The following is a 22,637-nucleotide window of genomic DNA, read 5'->3' on the forward strand; positions in this document are numbered from 1 at the left end:
CCTGGGCGCTGGGGACACCACAAGCCCCTGGGCGGATGCCCTTCCTGCTTCGTGGACTCCACTCCTTGAATGCTGGCCCTTCTCAGGCTCCCCAGTGCCCGATCTCCCTTCTCCATCCCCTGACCCCATACCCTCTCCCAGAGCCTTGACAACCGTCCCTGGGCTGACCAGGTCCTGTCTGGTCCAGCCACAGGCTCACTCCCTGCTGAACTGGCCTCCCGGACACTGCTCTGGAACGTCTCTGGGAACCTCAAATTCATCAGATCCAAGACGGAATAGGTCCTCCTCTCCCCAGACCACCAAATTCTCCCCTGAACTTCCCACCCCCATGAACAAGGACCCCAACCACCACCAATCCTGCAAGTCGTCCAGACTAGAACCCTTCAGAGCCCACCCGCTCCTCGGCACCCCACTGCCCCAGGCAGGCTGCACTGTCTCACCCCTAAGCCCGTGAACAGCCTCCCCCTCCAGCCCTGCCTCCTCTGCCACATCCTCCACGCAGCAGCCTGAGGGCTCCTCCAAAACCAAAAGCCTTCCGTGGCTCCACTGCCTTCCAGAGAATTTCCAAATTCCTTGGCTCGGCATTCCTTCGTGTGAGGGCTCTGGGTCGGCCTCGTCTCTGCGCATATAACCTCCACCTCCAACCTTGTTTACTAGGATGCACCTCATTGAAAGCTTTGCTGCACACCTACTATGTGCAGGGCTGAGGGTCAAAGCTAAATCAGAGACAGGCATTAATGGAACATGGCACCTGTCCTCAAGGAGCTCACAGTCTAGCAGAAGGTGAGGAGAATAAGTCAGGTACAAGAGGTCTTGTAAGTAAATAGTACAAGGAGAGAGTGATGGTGCCCAACACAGGGTTGAGCTGGGGATTCAGCATCTGCCAAACAAGTGAATGGATGAATGGGTGAATGGATTGACAGATGGGTAGGTAGGAGGGTGGGGTAGGGCCTTCGGGTAGTTGGATGAATGGATGATTGAATGGGTAGATAGTTGGGAAGATGAGTGAATGAATGCACGGTTGTAAGAGATGGGTGGATAGGTGGGTGGGTGGGCAGATAAATGGATGCAGAGATGAAAAGATGGATGCATGGATGGGTGGATGGATGGATGAGCGGGTGGGTGGATGCATGGATGAGTGGGTTGGTGGGTGGATGGATGGATGGATGAAGTAAAGAAAGGCAGGTGGGGAGATGGGTGGGTGGGTGCATGGGTGAATGGGGGACAGATGGATGGGTGGGCATAGGGGAGGGTGATTGGGAATGTGACTCTCTAGTAAATGGCAGCTCCAGGACTCAAACCCAAGTCTACGGGACCACAGGAAACCCTTCCGGTTGGGACTCAGCACCGTCCTCGACTCCTCTTTGAGTGATTCCCACCCTCCGTCCCAGCCCTCCTCCTCACAAGACCCTCAACTCCGTTCTTTCTCAGAGCTTCAAGAGATCGCAGGGATCACCTAGGCCAGTGCTTCTGAGCCTCAGCATTATTGACATTTGGGGCTGGATAATTCTTTGCTGTGGGAGGCTGTCCTGTGCGTTGTAGGATGTTTGACCTTTATCCACTGGAAATCAGTAGCACACCCTCCCCAAGCTGTGACAGCCAAAAGCATCTCCAGACATTGCCAAATGTGGCCCGAGGGAAAAATCACTCCCGACTGAAAAATCACAGTTGATACAGCTCAACCTTCCCTCACCAACAATTTTAGGGATGAGAAAACTGAGACGCAGACAGGAGGAGTGACCGGCCTGAGGTCACGGGGCTTGCACGTGGGCTCGGCCTCTCTCCCCAGCCCAGCGCCTCCACATTCATACAGCACCTCACCATCAGCCGAGCCTTCTCCTCCTGCTTTCTCATCTAGATGAGCCAGATGGAAACCGGCGCCCAGAGAGGTCCAGTTGTTTGCTCAGTATCACACAGCAGTAAGCACCCGTGTCAGGATTTGAACTTGGGGAGAGACGAGGGAGACGGGGGAGCAGAGCACAGCTCCACAGGGCAGCTGGGGGCGGAAATGTGGAAGGCAGCCCTATAGGAGAGCTGGAGGGAGATGAGCAGAAAGACACTCTGGCTGATTAAAAAGACGTATCGATTTCTCTCCAAGGGAAACAAACAGGGCCATTTGTCTCCCCACAGGACCATGACGCGGTCTGAGGGAGGCGACTGGTCAAAGTTGGCTTCTGACACGAAGCTGCAGCCCAGGCAGGACGGACGAGTAAAAATCCAATCACGTTTTAAATGCCACAGGAGGGGGCTGACTCTTCATTAGCCAGCCCTCTTTCTAATCTTCCTGCTGTGCATCAGTCACAAGGAGACTTCCCCTGGTCTGGGCTCTCGGGCTTCACAGGGCCGGCGCACAGGCCGCCCCCCAACCCACCTCCGCCACCGCCAGCCTGGGTGGCCCGCACGAGCTGGCCTCGACTAGCAAATGGGCGATCTCGAGAGGGGCGCTGAGCTGCACCCAGCGCACGGGAGGCCCTTAGGGGACGCAGCGCCCGCTCCAGCACAGCCTTCCAGAAGCTGGACCTCGAACGTCCTTGCACGCTCAGTCTCCACTCCTGTCTTCTCCCCACCCACACCCCAGGCTATAATCAGCAGCCCTGGTGACCCCAGCTTGGCCTGGAGCCTTTGACCAGGCTGTTTCCTCAACTGGGACGCCATGCGCCTCCGCCCACTTCCCATCAAAGTCTCTCCTGCCCTGCTCTTCCTCCACCGACGGCTCCTGCTGCATCCCGGGTCAGGACGGGCTGACCGCTGCAGCCTCCTGGTGCCCTCAGCCCCTCAGGGTCCCTCTGCCCGGTCCTTACCCCATTTTTCTTCACTGGAGTATGATTCGGGTGCGGTTCTGCCTCCCCCATCAGGCTGGGGACTCCTAGGGGTCACTGCTGGGTTCCGGGCCTGGTACACCGTGGTCCCACCCAACATGGCTGAACAGCCCTGGGGGCTCCTCTGCTCAAGTCTGGAACAGTGTCCAACACTACTGAAGCTGGGCTTCGATAAACACTTGTTGAATCAATCAATCAATCAATCAATCAATCTTCATTATAGGTGCCTCTGCTTGGTCTGCAGAACTTAGTCTCTCTCCCTCAATCATCCTCCATTCTGCTCCAGGAGGGACCATTCTAATAAATGAAATTACTCATGTCCTATCCCTGCTGGACCCCCTTCAATGGCTCCCCAGTGCCCACAAGATGGAGAGCAAGCTCTAACCTGACACTTCATACCCTGCTATCCAGCCCCTGCCTCACACTGTTACAGCCACACTAAACTCCTCACTGTTCTCTACACTATTCCCTCTGCCTAAAATACCATCCCTCAACTGTTCTCCTGGAAAACTCCTACTCATGCAGCAAGACCCAGGCCAAGTGTGCCCCCTCCAGGTAGGCTTCACCAATGCTCCCAGGCTGGGTCAGGGGCAGCTTCTGCACCTGTAGCTCTCTTTTTCTTTTTTTTTGGCTGCGTTGGGTCTTTGTTGCTGCTCATGGGCTTTCTCTAGTTGCGGCGAGCGGGCGCTACCCTTCGTTGCCGTGCATGAGGTTCTCATTGCAGTGGCTTCTCTTGTTGCGGAGCACGGGCTCTAGGCTCGCAGGCTTCAGTAGTTGTGGCACGCGGGCTCAGTAGTTGTGGCTCACGGGCTTAGTTGCTCCGTGGCATGTGGGATCTTCCCGGACCAGGGCTCGAACCCATGTCCCGTGCACTGGCAGGCGGATTCTTAACCACTGCGCCACCAGAGAAGCCCCCTGTAGCTCTCTTTATATATAAATCTCCAGGTGATGGTACCTGAGATTGACCTGTGAGTCAGGCTCTCCCTGGCCCAGCCAGGCTCCTCTAACTGGCCGTCCAGTCTACCCTGCTGACCAATGAGCGTGCAGCGTCCACTCTGACCACCATGAACATCCCCAGGGCATAACTTGGTGCTGACTTTTAGTTCTGAGAAAAACAACCTTCTCTACACCAGATGGAGGGAAACGGACAATTTCCCAGACATGTGTTGCTTCTTCCAGCAACACTTGCCGTCCGTCTGGGCATTCCACTTGGGCCAGGGCTGAAGGAGGAGGGGACACCTTCTCCGAAAGAACCCCTTCCCTGGCTGCGAGCAGGCCCTGGCCTGAGAGTCCTGGGCTCCGGTCTGCCCTGGCTTTGCCAACTACTCAACACGTGACCTCGGGCAGTTCACGCTCCCTTCCTTGGCCTCAGTCTCCCCAGCTGTAGAATGGGGAGTTAGCACACTCCCAGCCCTGCCACTGCATGGGAGGAGCTGAGAGTATCTGAGAGGTCATGGCGAGTGGGAAAGTACTTTGTAAACCGGAAAGTGATGAGCAAGCCCATCCGTGCCAGGCCTGGGCGTTGGAGGCACAGAGTAAAGTGAGAGCCACAGGTCCAGCCCTCTGGGGCCTCACGCCTGGAGGAGGAGACAAGGCCAGCAACAAACAATTCCCTGAGGCAGGAGGAAACTAAGATAGGGAAGGACTGATAAAAGGCAGAGGGAGCCTAGAGAGGAAAAAGCTGAGATCCAGGAAAACTTCCTGTAGGTGGCGGCCAGGAAGCTGGGGCTGGTGGGGCTGGCAGGATTTGGCACCATGGAGATGGGGGAGAGGGCATTGTGCGGGCAGACCCAGCAGAAGCAAAGTCAGGGAAGCAGGGGTGTCAGGAAACACCAGCAGCTTGTTTGGGCTTCAGAGCAGAGTGCGTGAAGGGAAATAGCAGAAAGGCAGCTGGAGGCCAACGAGGTGGATCATGGAAGGCCCTGAATCCAGGCTAAGTGAGACTATTCTGGGGGTGACAGAGAGCCGCTGAAGGTGTTTGAGTGAGGAATGAATAAGCAAACAAATGGAAGAAGGCAGGCAGGGAGGGAGGAAACAGTACCTGACAAATGGCAAACCGCTTCCATGCTGGGAGCCCCAGGACCCCCTGAGGGTGAAGGCGAGTGGGAAGGAGAGAGGGGGTCCAGGGGAGAGGCACTCATCCGAGGTTGCTAAGCTTTAGGCTCCTGGTTGGGTGCTCTTTCCACTGTGCAGGGAAGAAGAGGGAGGGTGACGCCAGCTGTCAGTGGGGCAGGAGGGGTGAGATCCCGGGAGCCACCTGCTTAGACAGGAAGAGGTGGAGGAACGCAAGCCCAGATTTCCCAAGGGCCCAGACACCGGGAAAGGGCTCAGGACAGGAGGGGTGGGGGTGAGATTAAGGAGGACTTCCTGATAGTCAGGAGCCCTCAGAGGCCCTAAAGGTCCTTATCAGGAGGCCCAAGGCCCCGTCTGGTGCAGCAGGACTGAGAGGTAGCCGCCAGAGGCAGGGGGATGGACTAAATGACCAGAACAGGGGGAGCAGGGTGATGGGAGAGGGGTCTTCCTGCTGGTGATGGCCCCGTTTCTCTCCCCATGGTTAGGGCTTTTCAGGTTTTCCCCCCTCTCACTCCCCAGCCATCATGCCCTCTCCCCACCTCGACCCTGCAGGAGCCAGCACATTCCCACCCTCGCCAGCACCGCTCTCCCTGGCAGCCCAGCCCACAACCTTCTCAGACCATCATCAAAGACGTGGGGCCCAGCTCCCCGCCAGCCTTCAGGACCCTTGTCCAGAGCCAGGGCACCCGAGCCACCCTAACCCTGAAAGCTCCATCATCAGCTCCAGTGTGCACACAGCTGCCACTCTGCACTTAACAGTTTGCCCAGTCAATGCTTGCCCTGAAATTCTCACTGGACCCCCTGACATTCCCAACTCGGGGGGGGGGGGGTCGCAGAGGCTCCCATTTCACAGATGAGCAAACAGAGGCTCAGCAAAGACAAAGGTCTCTCGGCCAAGAAGCCAGGAGCAGGTCATCATTCACACTCAACCAAGCCACAGTCCCGGCGGTCACCTCTAAGTCCTCTCCTTCCAACACCAACCCCAAAGCAGCCACATCTCCACTCAGACCCCCCTCTCCAGGTCCCACCAGCACCCTGGGCCACCATCATCCCTTGTCACCATCCCACAGGTCCCCTCTAATGATGGTCTCCTGGTTGACGTCTCTCCAAGGGAGCCAGAGTGACCCTCTCCTGCCCAAAATGGCCATAGCTGTCCTCTGTACGTGCCTGGTACATGGCACACACTCAGTAAAGGCTTGTTGACCAAGCTCATGAATGGATGAGTGAAGGATGGATGAACAAGATCCCTTTCACCCCCAGAACCAACACACTGAACCCTCACAATGAACAGCACAAGGCTTGGCACCGCAGGGCTATGATGAGACCCTGGGCCCTGCCCTCTTCCTGCCCAGTGATGACCCAGGTCAGAGGGTCTGCAAGGTGGGGGTCTCAGCCAGGTGGACTTCAAAGCAAGAGCACCCACAGACCCCATCCTAGTGGCAGAGGGTCCCCCAGTAGGGGACCAGAAGCAAACAGAAGTGGGACAAAGCGGCAGATGAGAACCAGGACCACAGCCATGAAAGCACAGAGCAATTGAGCCCACCCACAAGGAACACAGAGCCCCGTCCCCACAGACACCACTGAGATGTTTCCTGACAAAGGCGGCAGGGAAATGGGCACCCCAGGCAGCCTCTCCTGACTTCACTGCCCAAGTATCCCCAACCTGCAGACAGGGAGACTGAGGGCAAGAGAGGGGAAGTGACTTATCCAAGGTCACTGGCAGCTGGTGGCTCCCCGCTCCCGGCCCAGGCTGGCGCCCTCCCCCTGCCCAGCAGAGAGGCAGCCTTTACAGCCGACCGGCTTCCACCGTGCATGGCTGGTTCGCGCCACGGCAGAAGCGCTGGCTCAGCGCTGGCTGGCGCGGGGGAGACAGCAGCCAGGAGCATGCCGGAAGGCAGGGGGCTGCGAGCTCCTCCAGGGGGCAGGCCCTGGCAGGGCACAGTGAGGTGGCTGCCGAAGGCAGACACTGGAACCCAGGAAGACCCTTGCCCGGCCACCCGGGACTGCAAAGCAAATGTCCCTGCTCCGGTGGAGTGGGGAGAACCCCGTCTCCAGGCTCCGCAGGGGGCAGCCATGTCCTGGATAAAAGCTGAGCCTGGGATTCAGAGAAATTGAGGATTTCACGCCAGCTTTACCACATCCTGGCTGCACAACCTGGATAAAAGTTACTCAGCCTCTCTGAGCCTCTGACAGCACCTACCTCTTGGGGTGGTTATAAGGGTTAAAAGGTGATACTTCAGGCAAAGCGTTCAGCACAGGAAGCGCCAGCTCTTGTTATTATCATTCCTGAGCCCTCCTCTGTGCTGGACACACAGCTGGGTGCTTTGCAGGAATCATCTCTAATCATCTTTAATCGTCCCATTTTAGAGATGAGAAAACTAAAGCTCAGGGAAGGGAAACTAGAGCGAGTACAGCCCACCACTGGCCCTTCTCCCACATGCAGCCAGTTACACGCCTAAGAAAGGCTCTCAAAGTCTAATCTAGGGTGGAAAATAGGTTTCCAACTGATTAGTCATGCTGCCACAGGTGCCCTGCTGGAGGATGCTGTTATCGACTAGCAATGTCTGCACGGATAAGGCATGGGTACTAGCAGCGAAACTGGCACAAATGTACCTAAATCACAGAGATAAAATCTGATTTTCCCTGGAAACAATGTCCTCTGAAGGCATTATGTTCTATCTAAAGATTTTATGCCCAATGTCTTATTGAATCTACCACGAGCAGTGTTTACTCAGCTGTATGTGAGGGCTCTGTTCACCTTTTGGGCACAGGTAATAAGAGTGATAATCACATGTGTGGCAGTTTTTTGAGTTTACAAAGATCCATTTTCGCATTATGTACTGCTTTGGTCTTCAGTGCAATCCTGTGAAATGGGTAAATACCACCCCCGTTTGACAGGTGGAGAAACTGGGGATCAGTGAGGCTAAGAAACTGGCTTATGGTCACACAGCAAACAACAGGCAGAACCAGCCCATGGGTCTGTCTCACTCTGGTTCCCAATGCTTTCCACACGCCACCTACCCATGAGTCAAACAGCACCACGGGAAAAAAAAAAAAAAACAGCACCACGGACCCCTTGACATTTCAGACCCAGGGTCCTCCCTGCTGAAACCCTGCTGACGGTGCATGCTCAAGGCCCAGGCCAGGCAGGCAGGGAGTGGTGCTGACATTTGGATGTGCAGACCTTTCCCACCCCGGCTCACCAGGTCATGGAGGGTCCCAGCAGCCTTCTGGCTCTCCAGTGAGTCAGGCGGTGACTCAGGGCCTACCTCTGGGCTGGGTAAGGAGCTGAGTCAGGGAGCACCAAGCTTCAAAGGGCAGCTGGCTCTGAGCCAGGGCCCCTCAGCTCCAGGGACACTGGCGCTCAGGACAGTCTGTCTGGGGCAGACCTCCCACACTGCCCTGCCCCCTCCCAGGCTGCTGGTCCTGATAGCCATTCCCGCTGGCCTGACACTGATGCCTACATGTCCACCCATGTTCCTTTGGGTCCTTGATGGGGAGCAGAATCCTGCAACGTCTGGAAATGCGAAGGGTCATTTTTGGTTGTCACAATGATTGAGGGCCACTACCTGCCAATATTTAGGGACCAGGAACACCAAATGTCCTGTATTGTGCAAGACAGCTCAGACCACAAAACACTGTCACACCCAAAATGCCAACCGTGCCCGCATTGAGGAGTACTGCGTTAATCACTGCACCCTCCCTGAGCTCCCTCCCACGGATGAGGGGCGGGAGGGAGGTTTCTGGCCAAGGAAGAATCCTGGAACCCTCAGCACCTGATCAATGACATCCCCCTTCCCCCCCCCCACCCCAAGACCCAAAAGCCCAGCCTGAGTGCCCCACGGTTAAGCCTCCGCTCCATTCACTACTGGAGACCCAGCGAGGACACTGCCAACACGCCCCCAGCGAACACTACAGGAGCACCCGTGGTGCGCCACGCACTGTGCTGGGTGCTGGGGTCCCGCAATGAACAAGACAGGCTCGGTCTGTGTCCTGGTCACCTGACAGCACCCTGGAGGAGGCAAGTGTTAGATTCAGAATCCCATACTGGCTAAAACGGAGGGGCTAATAAAACGGAGGGGCTAAGGGGGAATCACAGAGGGCTGCCCTGAGGAGGTGGCACTTAACTGTGATTTGAAGGCTGCAACAAAGGACCTGGCCAGGTGAAGAGGAAAGGAAAGCATTTTAAGAGGAAGAGCACGTGAGAAGGCCCTGAGGCCTGGAAGAGCTCGGGAAGCAGAGTGAGGTAAGCGAGGCAGGGCTTAGGGGGCTGGTTAGGACTTTGCTCTGCTCCTGCAGGGCAATGGGAAACAGTAAGGGTCTTGAGCAGGGGTGACCCGAGCAGACGAGAGGCAGCAGGTAGACGCAGGAAGAACTGTAGGAGGCAAGGTGGGTGGAGCCTCGCCCTGCGTGCTGGGGTCAACTGCCTCCGGTCCAGGCCCCTGGGCTCCCCGTCAGGCTCTCATCACCCCTGTAGTCACCACCCACCAAATGGCTCAGCCACTGGGAGCTGGGCCACAGGCCAGGGTCTGACTTAACTCTTCCTCCTCAGTCCCGGTGCAGACCTGAGGTTCACACGTGAGGGCTTCCTGAGCCAGCGAGACACTGCACTGACCCCCACGGTCATCAGCAACTTCCAGAACATTCACATCAGCAGGACACCAGGTCCTCATCCATCCGAGCTCCACGGCCCGAGCAAGGTGTCCCCTGACCCAGCACGTGAGTTGGCTCACCACCACCAGAGCCCTGAAGCCTCAGTCCAGGCCTCAGGCCTCCTGACCAGAGGGAACAGCCGGGCCCCGGGCAGGACCCAGACAAACCCAGGCTGCACAAAGGATATGGGTTACACACCATCTTGATGCACCAGTTCCGGGGGCTGGTGGTCTGTCGCAGGCAGAAGAAGGCAACGGGCGCCAGGTCTGGGTGAGGGACGTCTGGATTGACTCCGTCCAGGGGCTCCTCCGGGCCTGGAGGGGAGGGAGGGGGGCTCTGGGGCCCGGGCTGCTCCGTGACTCCTGGCTCAGCTGCCCGGGCTGCGGCAGGGGAGGAGGGCAGTGGGGAGCTCTCGGCCATGTCGGCACTGAGCAGGGAGCCCTGCGGAAGAAAAAGAGATGGCACTTGGTGGGGGACAAGCTTGGCACCCGTTCCGCGACCCGCCTCCCCCGACAAGGGGACACGGCTCAGACAGCCCAGCCTCAGGCCCCTCGGCCTCACTCTGGCTGTGAGGATTAGGAAAGAGCTGGTGGTCCTGGGGCAGGTCTGGTCAACCTTGCTGAGCCTCAGTTTGGGGAGATGAAAAGTGGGGAGAAAAAAACCTTCTTAGAGTGTAGTTGTGATATTGTTGTGAGTTGTTGGTTGGTTGGTTGGTTTTTTTCAATGAGACTAGAGTTGTGTATTTATTGCATCATCGAAGTAAAGAAAATTTGCAGGAAAAAGGTGAAAGTGATCGTAAAGACAGACATTACTGCCAGGATGATGTGTGTTACAAAGCAGAGGTTGGGGTGCCGTGGGACCAGATACCAGCGTACCTGGGCAAGCCAGGATGGAATCAAGGCAGACTTCCCCGAGGAAGTGACATGTGAGACGAGACTTACAGCTGAGCCCAGAGGCACCCCCACCCACTGCCCCACAAAGCTGAGAACACAGAGCCCTCACACACCAACCTCTCTGCTTTACAGATGGAGAAGCTGAGGCTCAGAGAAGGGACAGGATGGACACAGCCAGGTAACAGCAGAGACGGAGCTCCACCAGGGCTGGATTCCTGGGTGTGTCACCTGGGCACCCACCCACGGCAGCACTCAGAAGGGCCCTGTGCTTGGTTTAAAGCCCGGCTGTCACCAACTTGAAATCCTTAATACTTTTTGATCAAGGGGCCCACATTCTCATTTTGCGCTGGGCCCTGCAAATCACGTAGCTGGTCGTGACTTCAACACAGAGGTACTCTGGCATCCTGGCCTCGTCTAATGCTCATTACAACCCCAGAAGCCTTATTAGGCCCATTTAGCAGATGGAGAAACTGAGAAAGGAGGGGCATGCCAAGGCTACACACTGAACTAGGGCATGTCTAGAGGCCAGAAGCCCAGCACCAGCCCACCAGATTCAGTGATGACTGACTGTGGCCTTGCTTAGCCCCCTCCTCAGCCAGCCAACAGCAGGGCCCGCCCCTCCGCACCTCACCCAAGAGGTTACCAATCCCTGAATCTTCACCCACTGGGGTCTCCTGGGCCCTGGCACCCTGGCAGTGCCAGGCTGGGCACTAGGAGTAAGAGATCCCTGGCACCCACCCGGCTGCTGCCCGCGGCCGCTGGGCAGTCAGCTGAGCCGCCCAGAGCTGATACATTTGGACATTTCTCTGGCTCCTGGGGGCAACAGGCGGGAGTTGGTGCCTCCCGCCACTTCGCCCGGCTGGTCAGACAGGCAGAGTTTTCTCCTGAGCTCAGGGCTTTGCTCTTGGTTCTAGAAAAACAGCCACGGGCCTTACATAAGCTCCCAGGCGCCTCGGCCCTCCACGTGTCAACCACTGGGCGGAAAAACATCATCCCCGGGATTGCTGCAGGTCTGCTCACCGCCGTGCCAGCCCAAGTCCACCGCTCCCCACACTGGCCCTCGCTCCCGCCAAACTCGACCTCGTCAGGTCCCAGGGCGCCGGCTGCCTCCCCTAGGTCTCTGCTCACACGGCTCCCTCTGCCGGGAGCACCCTCTCCCCATCTCCCATCCACCGTTCTCCCAGGCCCTGATGATTCATTCATCTGTCCAACAATTATTTCCTGAGCACCTACTATGTGCAGGCACTGTGAGGGCTCTGGGGTTAGGCTGGTGAAGAAGCCAGACTGGGCGCCAGCCCTCATTCAGCCTTCACTCCAGCGAGGGAAAGAGGCACATGGGTCAATTCATTTTTCTCTCTGGGTTTCCATAGCTCTTATCACCACCGAACATGCCGTATAATTTACGTATTTATGTATTTATGATTCAGTGTCTGTCTCCCGACCTGAAAGGAGGCTGTAAGAGAGCAGGGACTGTGGTCTGTTTCGTTCACTACTGTATCCCTCAGAGCCTGAAACAGTGCCTGGAACATACTAGGTACTCAATAAATATTTGGTGAATAAGTAAAAAGTACTGGGAAGTAAATAAACAAGGAAGAAAGGTGGGAGTGGGGAGAACCCACCTCGCCCTCTCTAAAGAAAGACCTTTAAGATAAAAACAAGAATCAGAAGGCACCAGCCATGGGTGGTCTCGGGGAAGAGCCCTCCAGGTACCAGGAATGGCTGGGAGGCTGGAACGCTCAGTGCATTTAAGGAACGGAAACGAGACCAGTGTGGCTGAGCAAGGGGCAAGGAGGGGGGATGAAATTGAAGAATTTGGCAGGGCCCACTGTGAGCCCACGGAAGGAGCTCGCGTTTTAGTCCGAGCGCAACAGGAAGCCACAGGAGGGTTTTTACGCAGGGAGTGGTTTGCTCTGGTCTCTTTTTTTAGGCCATCCTTCTGTGGGCTGAAGGGAGACAGGGTGGAGGGGCAGGGGTGAAGCAAGGACGGCCAGAAGGAGACGGGAGAGATGGGCTGGGCTGGCCTGGGATGCTGGTGGAGGTGAAAAGAAGGCGGTGGATTTGAGGTATATTTCACAGGCAGGAGAGCCTGGCCTCGCCTTGGCCCCAGTGCCACCCCATCCAGCTCTGCCGAAGTCCTGCCTGCAACCGCAGAGGCGGAAAGGGCTGCCGTGGCCTCTGGGACCACACAGAGCCGCCTCCTCTCCTCCCTCTCAGCTCCGTCCATGTTGTACTAACTTGCTCTTTGCCTCGCTCGGCCCTGTTTAAAGCTGTCACACTGTGCGGTCCTTTGCCCTCACACCTCTCCCCACACGCTGCGGGGCTCCTAGAGACCATGACTGCCAAAGCCACCAACCCACTCCCCACGGCCCACCTCTGACCTGCTCCCCAGGGACCACCCGGACCATCTCCCTCTGACCTGCTCCCTCGCAGCTGCCCAGGCGACAGCCTTCTGGCCTGCTCCCCATTCCCAATTCCCTCTGCTCCATGCCTGTAGCCCAGCTCCTGTCCCCAGCTGCCCGTGTGCCCACAGCGGAAGGCTCTTGGGCATTTGGCCGCTGGGGCCCCCTGGGCTCCAACCTGTCTGCAGATGGACCTCGGAGAGGCAGAGGACTTGCCTTAGGTGGCAGTATTGGTGGATTCCAACTCAGGTCCATCTGGCCCCAGAGTCTGAGCTGCTTCCACAGCCAGAGGCTCCTCCCTCTAGATGCTCCGCGGGGGGCCCCGCAGTGGTGTCATAACTCGACTGGCCTCCACGAGCAGGGGCAGGAGCAGGACCCCACTGTGTCTAGAACACACACACACCCCCCACTCCTGACCCCACTGGCCTCCTGGAGCCTCAGCCTTCCTCTCCGTTAAGCTCAGCCTTCCTCTCCTGCCTCCCTCTGCAGGCCCCTGTGAAGAGGCAACGTAACCTCGATGGAAAGGCTCTCTAGGACCCATGAAGGTGGCTGTCCAAGCGTGTATGGGGCCAGCTGTGCCATCCCCAGGGGCTGCCACCCCAGCCCTCTCTTTGCTCTCACCACCGTCACCACCACCAGAACTGCCATCACCGCCATCACCATCATCTCCACCGTCATCACCACTGCCACCATCATCACAGCATCACAGAGGCTCTGATTGAGTCTGACCCTGTACCAGGCAATGGGCAGAGGGCTTTCTATGCATTGTTTATGTCGATTCCCAACACAGTCCCATGACATACAGACCATGCTTATTCCTACTTTACGGAGAAGGAGACCGGGGACCAGGGAAGTCCGGCAGTGCCCAAGACCATGCAACTAGTATAGGGCAGAGTCAAGGCCCCAGTCCAGGTCTGCAACCCCTGAGCCCAAGCGCTGAACCATCACAGGCACCCCTTTGGGATAAGGAAAGGTGCCCTGGAACCAGCCCTTCCCTCCCACCTAAGTCACCAGGCAGTGCAGATATAGATGCTGGTCCAGCCAAGACCCCCAGTGTGGGCAAAGACCCTCCAAGTCTTCCCACGTCTATGGGGAAATCTGCCTCCCAGAGCCTTTAGAGTGTGGTAGGGGGAAGCCTTGCGTCTGCAGAGCTCAGAGTCCTGGTGGAGAAGGACCTGAGGCCTGGCCTGGTCACCCCAGGCCATGTGCGTGTGTGTGCATGTGTGTCTGTTCACAGGTGCACACAGGCAATAAGCAACTTGCTTATCCCTTTGTCAACAACCACACATCAGCTAATGTCACAGCTCGAAGAACAAGCTACAAATTCAGTCCGAGAATTCTAGAATCCAGGAATCTCAGAATCAGAATATCTTAGAATCACCCAGGACCTTAGAGGCCCAAGATATTAATTACGGTCACCTTGCACTCTATAGTGTGTGTTTCAGAGAACAGGTGCTGGAAGCCGAGACCTGTGTCAGAGTCCCGGCTCTGACACCAGCCCACCTTGGCACATGGCTCAGCCTGGCAGGGACCTCAGGTACCCTGTCTATAAAATGAGGGTGTCGGCTGCTCCGTGGCAGGCTCGCTGGGAGGATGAACTGGGGTAACACATCAGCACCTGACCACGCCACCAGCCACTAGGCCAGCACACAGTGAGCCCGTGATGGTCTCCCATGCTTGTGAGCGCCATCAGCCACGGAATTCCAGAACCCTGGAACGTAGGCATCCCAGAAACACAGCGTCTGGTTTTAGACCCTGTGGGCTCCAGATCTTTACACAGGGAATCTCTGAAAAGACTGGGACCCCTGAAGTGGCCTAATCATCACCACACACATTCACCAGCACAAAGATCACACAGTCACACTCACACACACCCTCACACACACAAGCACACACAGAGACATTCACACAATTACACACTCACACGACACCCAGTCACACAGACATCCATCTTACTATCACACTCACAGACAGACACGATCAAACTCACACACAGACACACACTCACAATGACACACACTCACACACAGACACATACAACGTTTACTCACATAGACATGCACTCACACACCTCACACACTCATTATCACAGACACACACCACAGCACCCACTCACACACCACACACACCAATGCAGAGCCCGCATCTAGAGGCCTGGAGAAAAGTCTCTATGAGGCTGCGGGAAACCTGCCTCCCAGAATCTTCCAGCCGGTGTCTCAGAGCCCCTGGAACCCTCTGTCTGTTCCCTCTTCCGCATGACAGCCCTGCAGATGCGTGACGACAGCCTGCCCACCCCCAAGCCTCATCTAACCCAAGCCTCTTGTCACCAGCTCCCTCATCCATTCCTTGGGTGGCAATTTCCAGATCATCTGTTCCTTGGGACCTCTCCCCAGTCATGCTCAAGTTTGCCTTCTTTCCTCCGCAAGGATTGGACCAGGTTTGCACCAAGTCACCCAGAGTAGAGCAGACAGGTCACCTGCCTGATTCTGCAGGGACAGAGATAGATCTCTCTTGATGCAGTCTGGGAGCCCCAGAGCCCAGCTGGCAACCCAGTCAGACTGAAGCAACTATGGGGCATGTGGTCCACTGGTCCCCTCTGATCTTCTTCAGAGGAGCTGCAGCCAAGTCAAGGTTCCTCTAGCCTAAAGAGGAATGGCTGAAATCTGGCCTCTAAGTGCAGAACCTGACACAAAACTTGCTCTGGTCTGGTCAGCTAAGCCTGCCCACATATTGCAGCCACCGTGGTTCTGTCACCAAAATCAACAACCCGCCCTCCCAGCTTTGCAGTATTAAATGAGTTGGATCAGCAACCCCTCCCATGATGGCTAACTCATAGCCAACATTATTTGTTGAGCACTTACTATGTGCCAGGTACCTCATTACAACCCAGTGAAGTAAGCACTTTTGCCCGCTCCAATTTATAGGTGAAGAAACTGAGGCACAGAGAGATTAAGGGATTTTCTCAAGGTCAAGAGCTACTTAGTCAAAGAGCTGGGATTTGGATCTGGGAGGTCCAAATCCAGGTACCCTGTTAAAGGGTTGTCCAGGCCTGGCTGTATACAGAAGGTTGCAGCCCCCTCCCCCTCCCCCAGTACCTGTCCATGTGTCTGTCACTAGGCATCATCATTTGTTTGTTGGCCCTCGGCCTCATGACAAGTACCAGCAAGTGAGGCTGTGTTTGAATCCTGATCAGTGTGTTTGAACATTTCCCAGCAGGTGACTGCTGATCATTTTTCACTCACTCTGCAGTAATTAGAGCTTTGGGTCTTACTTCAGCAAACAAATCAGGGTGAACATGGTCCCTGATGGAGGGAGAGTATTCTAGCAGGAAGAGCACTGGGTCAGGAGCCCCAGGGCCCAGGTTCAAGTCCCAGCTCCACCCTCTCTGCATCGTATAGTCTCAGCAAGCTTCATTTCCTCTTGTATAAAATGCAGAACAGGATTCTTTCTCTACCTCACAAAAGGGACAGCAAATGGGAAAAGAGATTCGGAAAGTACCTTAATGAAAGAAAAACGGCTTCCCTGTACCAGGCCCCATGCTAGGCACTGTAGAGACATTTCTAAGCCTCACAAAAATCCCTTAAGGTGCAAGTTATTATCCCAATTTTACGAGAAGCCGATGCTCCCCTGATGCTAAGTGCCTTGCCCCTCGGGGCCAGGCCTGTGACCATGGACTGGCTCATGTGTCTCCCGGCCAGGACAAGAGCTGAGTGATGCAGGGTGGAGGCCTAAGTCCCTGGACCAACGATGAGGGAAACACAGCCCTGACTGCTCATCAGGGCCGGTGGTCAGGGCTGAGGAGAGGGAAAACCCTGATGCTCTTCTCAAATAGCATCATCAGCGAGACTGCCCAGGCCAGAGTGCAGGAAAGGGGGATTTGGTAGAGGGAGGACCTCCAAGATGAAAGGAGAAGGTCTGCAAGGCAGGGTCAGGCCTGTGCTGACCTTGGCCCCAAAAGACTGTGGCTTCCACCCTGGAGAAACCACTTCCCTCTCATCCTCTCCTGCACAAGGAGCCCCAGAAGCTCCCAGCACTTGCTCCAAGGGTATCCAAACACCTCGTGCTTCCAAAGCACCCCTCTGCACATGCACCAACCACAGCCCTGGTTCTCCTTTCTGAGAGCACAAGAAGAAATCAGGCCCTATGGCCATGTGCCCACACGGCACCTGGCACAGGGGATGCCCCAGGCCCCCTCCCAGGGGCACAGAAGCTCCAAGACTTTGTCTGTTCCCTTCTGTTCACTGCTATGTCCCCCAGTGAGCAGAACAGAGCTTGGCACATAGTAGGTGCTTAACAAATACAAAAGAGAAAGAGAGAGAAGGGAATCAGGAAATCAGGTTTGTTTTCTTCCCTCCTTAGACTGGCAGCCATGAGGGGGAGAGACTCAGCCCACATCTTTCCGGATATCAGGAGCCACAGACCCACGAACCTACGCCCACGGACCCATGAATCCACACATCCACAGGTTCACAGACACATATACCCACAGATCTATAGATCCACAGACCCACGGACCTAAAGACTCACAGACCTACACACTCACACATTCAGAGATCCACAGACCACGGATCATGGAGCATGGGCCCACAGACCATGCTCCCAGCTCCCTGGACTGTCTCTGAGCCCCCAACCCAGCCGTAGCACTCCTGGGGGCATAAGGATTGAAGGCACAAGGCAAGAGCACATCCTGGGAACGTGCGGGAAGAAAACATTCTGCAGCAAAGAACAAGAAGGAGTGGAGGGGTCGGAAAGGAGCAAGGGGAAGGGAGGATAGACGAGAAGAGGGGAGCCAGAAGAGGGGGAGAGAGGATGGGGGAGAGGGGAGGAGGGTGCTGCTCCCCCTGCAGCCCCCAGCCAGCCCAGCAGCCTCTCTTTCCAGACATGGTTTTTGAGCACCCTGAGCTGGGGGCTGGGCACCCAGAGAACAAGGCAGCCGAGGGGGAGACAGACGCGACTCAAGGAGCCCCACAAGAACCTGTTATTACCTTGGATCATGTTCAGAAGCTGCTGGGGGTGGGACAGAGCGGTGCCCAGAAGCAGACTTTCCTGGGGAGCCCCACTCGGGGCACAGGGTGAGGGTGGCAGAGGTGGCAGTGGAGGGGGACAAGGGCAGGAGCGTCGGAGGCGACCCCCCACGGGTTCAGGCTGTGGGTCTGGGTCCAGGACCACAGGGAGGCTGCAGCCAGGCCAGTCCTTGAAGCTGCTCCCAGCTTGGCTGCGGGCTCACGAGGGTCAGGCTGTCTGGAGCCAGCGACAGCGAGTGGGAGAGGAGGGGTTCTGGCAGCCACCTCCCCACCCAAGGTCAAGGGGAGTCAGGGCACAGGGATGTGGAATTGCTGCTTGGTGCCCCCTGGTGGGCCTAGAAGATGCCCTCCCAGAAGCACCTGGAACGGGGGTGGGGGGGAAGGGGGCAGAGAACCTTGGTCAGAGGAACCGGGAGGGACCTTCAGCCAGGCCGGTAGCCCCTCCCCCAAGCTGCCCTCCACAGTGCTCCAGAGGCAGGCCTGGGCAGCTCTGAGGAGCCAGGCACGGAGCTCAGAGGTCCTGGTGTGGTACCCAGGCCCCCGGGGTGTGTGTGTTGGGGAGGGCGGGAGCGAGTTTGGTGCCAGCCAGCTCGGCACCCCCCCAGGATGTGCTCTTCCCTCTTCCTCTTCCTCCCCACCGGACTGCAGCCCCAGAATCAGTCCCACTCAGTGCCACCTGCCCTGACACCTACTGGATCCTCTCCCTCTGGTCTCAGCATGGATGGTGGAGGTGGGAAGGGGACAGGGAGGTCTCTAGACTCCCCCGCCCAGTCCCCATCCCAGGCCGGGGTCCTGGAGCCTGAACAGAAAGTTTGTCCTCAAGCGTGGACAAGAGTTTCCAAAGCCAGTCCTTGGGGCTGAGGGGAGACACTGATCCGAGAGGTGGCCTCACAGCATGGGCAGGGCCTGAGGATTGAGACGGTGGGGACGCAGGCCCAAACTCCTCAGCGAGACCCTCTCCCGCGGGGCCTAGCCCACGGACCCACAGCTCCATCTGCACAGCACCCTAGCCCTAGGCAGTGCCAGTATCTGCTGGGTAAATCCCCCAGGCGACGAGAGAGACAGAAGGACAGACTGGCTCCCTGGTCAGGCCAACCTGAGCACCCCAGCCCCTAGGACGCTGCTCACATGGCGTGTCAGACCCCATCACACTGCACGGCAGATGCAAGCAAGCTTCCTCTCTCTCTCTCTCTCTCTCTCTCTCTCTCTCTTTCATACACACACACGCAAATAGGGACACACGCACACATGCATACACCTGGGCCCAGAACATAGACTCCTAGGGCCTGAATACGGCTCAGGGTTCTCTCCAAATGCCAGTCTCATGGCTCAGGAGCCCCCAGGACCCTAAAGGGAAAGAAAGACACAAGCAGAGCAGCTGACTGACGCTTCCGCCTGGGCCCATCCAAGAGCCCCCTCCCCCAGGCATCATGACCTCCCCCAGAGGCCCTCCCACTCCCTGCCAAGGCCTCTTGCCCCCCACATCCCACACACACACCACCCAGCAGACAGTTAAAACCCGATCATCATGAACACTCATTATATAACCAGCCCCGACCTGCTGAGGATTCCTTTTACCCCCTAGAGTCCCAGCTCCCTCCTGGCTTCCTACAGCGAGGAATTGGGCACCCCCTGGGTGCTGACCAGAGAGGGGGCCGGCTCTCCCCCCCACCCGGGCCTCGAGGAAAGTTAAGGCTGCCTGGGATTTCCCCCATTCCATCCCCTGCTGCGGCTCTCCCTCCACCAGCACTCCCAGCTCAGCCCCCTGGACACTGGCACCAGCTATGGTCCCGCTGGCCGCAGAGCCGCAGCAGCTTAGGGGCAGCGGAACTGACAGCCCCCGGCCGGCAGCCTGACTTGTTGAATAAATTTCTGCAGCGCTGGCTCAGCCGGCTTCAGCATTGGCACCGAGAGAACTTTCGTGGCCTTGGAGAAGGGACCGGTCAAAGTTTCCCGTCCTTCCTCCCGAGGCACCTACCCCGAAGGCACGGGGTGGGGGGCCGGCCTGATGGGCACGCGCGGGTGGGGGACCGGTCCCCAGAAATAAATAAATAAACGCCTCAATAAAGAAAGAACCCGACGCGCCAAGAAACTGGCATGGAGCGGAGCCCTCCCTTGCTTCCCCTTCCCCCCATCCCCGCCCCCAACCCACCTACCTTGGCATGGACTTAGCCGGGCAGCGGGGGGTCGTCCACGTTAGAGCCGCAGGGACGACGCGGCCCCCCGAAGCCAGAAATCGAGGGGGACCCGCAGCCCCGCCAGCTGCCCCCCGCCAATTCAGGATCAGCTGAGCCCCCGGGGCGCGAGGGGCGGCGGGCAGTGGGCTGCGGGCCCCGGGGCCCGGGCCATGGCTGGAGGAGGCGGCGGGCTGGCGGGAGTGTCGCGCGGCTCAGGCGAGCGGCGAGAAGCCGGCAGCGCGGACGAGCCGCGGACCGAGCCGGAGTTGGAGCGCGCGGCAGGCGGCGGGCGGGCGGGAGCGCGGCGCTCCGGGGCCGGGGCCGAGGCCGGGGGCGGGGGCGCTGCGGGGACCGAGCGGCGGGCAAGTGCCCGGAGGGGAGCCGCGCGGGCGGCGGCCCAGGGCGGGGACGCGGGGTCGGGGCCGCGTCCCCCGCCCGGCTCGGCTGGGCTCGCGCCTCCGGCCCCGGGCTCGAGGCGCGGGGTCTGCGCGCGGCGGGGGCTGCGGAGGAGCCCGAGCGCCCGGCGGTGCGGGGACGTGCGGCAGCGGCGAGACCGAGCCACGTCGCGTGCGAGGCAAAGCCGTCCTTATACTGACACCAAATGTCTTCGGGGAAAGCTGCAGGCGCGGGACGCTGGAGGGGGGAGGCGTGGAGGCGACAGACAGACTGACGGCGACGGCTGGTGAGCCCCCACTTCTCCCAAGCGGACAGGTAGCCCCCAGCCTTGAGGCCACCTCCTTAAAATTCAGGGTCGTGCCTGGGGGAGGGTCCTATCCCCTCAACATGGGGGCTGCGTCATGCATAAAACGGGAGGGACCCTATTACCGACCACTCCCAAGTCCCAGGTGCCTGGTTTGCCCACATTACAGTCCGGATTCTCACCGAGATGCTGTAAGAAGGGTGGGGAGAGGGTCCTTCACTGCCCCAGTGAGGGGCTGCCCATCTAAGACCACCAGCTTTTACAAGGTGGAGCCTGGCTAGAACTCAACTCCAAAGGTCACTCCACAGCCCAGGCAGCCTCCCCTCTTCTCATCCACATCCAGCTTCTTCCCACCCTTCAAGGCTTCGCTGAAAAGCCACCTCCTCCAGGAAGGCTTCCAAGAGGGCTCCCAAGTGGAACAGATGCCTCTCTCCAGCTGCAAATGCCCCAGCCTTGCCAATTCCCCTGGGCAGCCCAGGCCACAGGAACCTGAGGGGTCAGGAACCTCAGCTCAGCTCTCCCACCCCCACTTCATCTTCTTGGAGGTTGGTGGGTGGGGGCATCCTGCTGAGCTGGGGGCTGTGGTGGGGGGATACTGAAGCCTGCCCTGGTACTGCTTGGTCTGGCAGATGGACAGAATGTTGGGGGAGGGTGCCTTCAGGCTTGATCCCAGCTTGGCCCCTTCCTGACTGAGGGCCTTGGGCAAGCCCCTTAAGGTCTCTGAGCCTCAGGTTCCTCATCTGTGAAATGGGGGTAAAAGTTCACATTTTGCAGAATGAGAGGAGTCTAAAAAGGTTTTAGCACCGTGCCTGGCGCATAGTAGGTGCTCAACAAATATTCATCGCTTCTTACCTTTTTGTCTGTCCAGGGAAACAAGACAAACCTTTGTCACCAGACCACAGTGCAAGGTCTTATAAGCACACACCAGGCTAGGCGGTGTCTCACAAGCATGAACTGAGCAGGCCAGAAGGTGTCCACCGGTGGGATGGATTTATTTCAGAACAGAGTGGGCTTCAGATCAGGAGTCTCGGGGAAGACCTCATCAAAGGCCAGGGGCTTGCACCGGACCTCGAAGGCTTTTGCAGGATTGAGATAAGAGGAGAGGGGGTGGGTGGAGAAATGGCATCGAGAAGGGATAAAGGACATGTGCAAAGACATGGAGGTGGGAATGAGGTGGCGAGAGCAGGCACTCCATGCCCTGACAGGCTGAGTGCCCAGCTGGACAACCCCAAGCCTGGGAGGGTGAAAGAGATCAGGCAGCAAGGCAGGGAGAAGATGCCAACTCTTGCTCACTTCCTCTCCATTCTCCTCTGGCAACACTTACATTAAGTTCAAAGGCTGGACGGGACCCTGAGAAGCCACCATATGGTGAGTTCTCAGGACTGGGGCTTTTCAGTTACAGTCTCCCAAAGGGACTGCTCAGCTGCCCCCACCCCAGCTGCATACCTGGAGTGACATAAATCTCACCACCTCCTGGGGCAGCTCCTTTGTTCTCTGTGCATCTCTGATCATTCAAGTTCTGTTTCAGATTTAAGGAGAAATTTGCGCCCCCCCTCCATGATCCAAGTCCCTTCCCTGTCCGGACAGGACTAACAACCCCTCCCAGCCTCCTTCAAGCATCCACACTGGCAGGAAGTCCTGCTTTATGTCCAACCTAAATGCTTTATGCTTCAACTAAAACCTTCATTGTCCACTCCTTCACTCCTCTGCCCACCCCACCGCTCAGCATTGGGATGGGCTCTGTGCACATGGGGGGCGCACATAGACTAAAGGTCACGGAAGGAGTGTTGATGAGGGGCGACCCTCAAACCTGCTGGTGAATGGGAGTGCAATTCCAGGTCTCCGCAAGAAGCAAGGCTGTGGCAGTCTCTCCTGGAGGCCCTCGCTGGCTGCAGGAGC

The 22,637-nt window shown here is 57.7% G+C and overlaps 1 protein-coding gene across 1 annotated transcript in view; it reads right to left on the bottom strand.

Moving 5' to 3' along the window:
• The window catches only part of CACNA1I (calcium voltage-gated channel subunit alpha1 I), a 104,443-nt gene extending 94,478 nt beyond the window's left edge, over positions 1–9,965 (bottom strand). Inside the window, exon 1 of the mRNA XM_061205491.1 lies at positions 9,733–9,965. Within this exon, the coding sequence (XP_061061474.1) occupies positions 9,733–9,965 (233 nt within the window). The remainder of the gene's footprint in view (positions 1–9,732) is intronic.
• Between the last annotated feature and the right edge of the window lie 12,672 nt (positions 9,966–22,637).

Source organism: Eubalaena glacialis, chromosome 11, assembly GCF_028564815.1.
Source record: "Eubalaena glacialis isolate mEubGla1 chromosome 11, mEubGla1.1.hap2.+ XY, whole genome shotgun sequence".
In the NCBI taxonomy this organism is placed as follows: Eukaryota; Metazoa; Chordata; class Mammalia; order Artiodactyla; family Balaenidae; genus Eubalaena; species Eubalaena glacialis.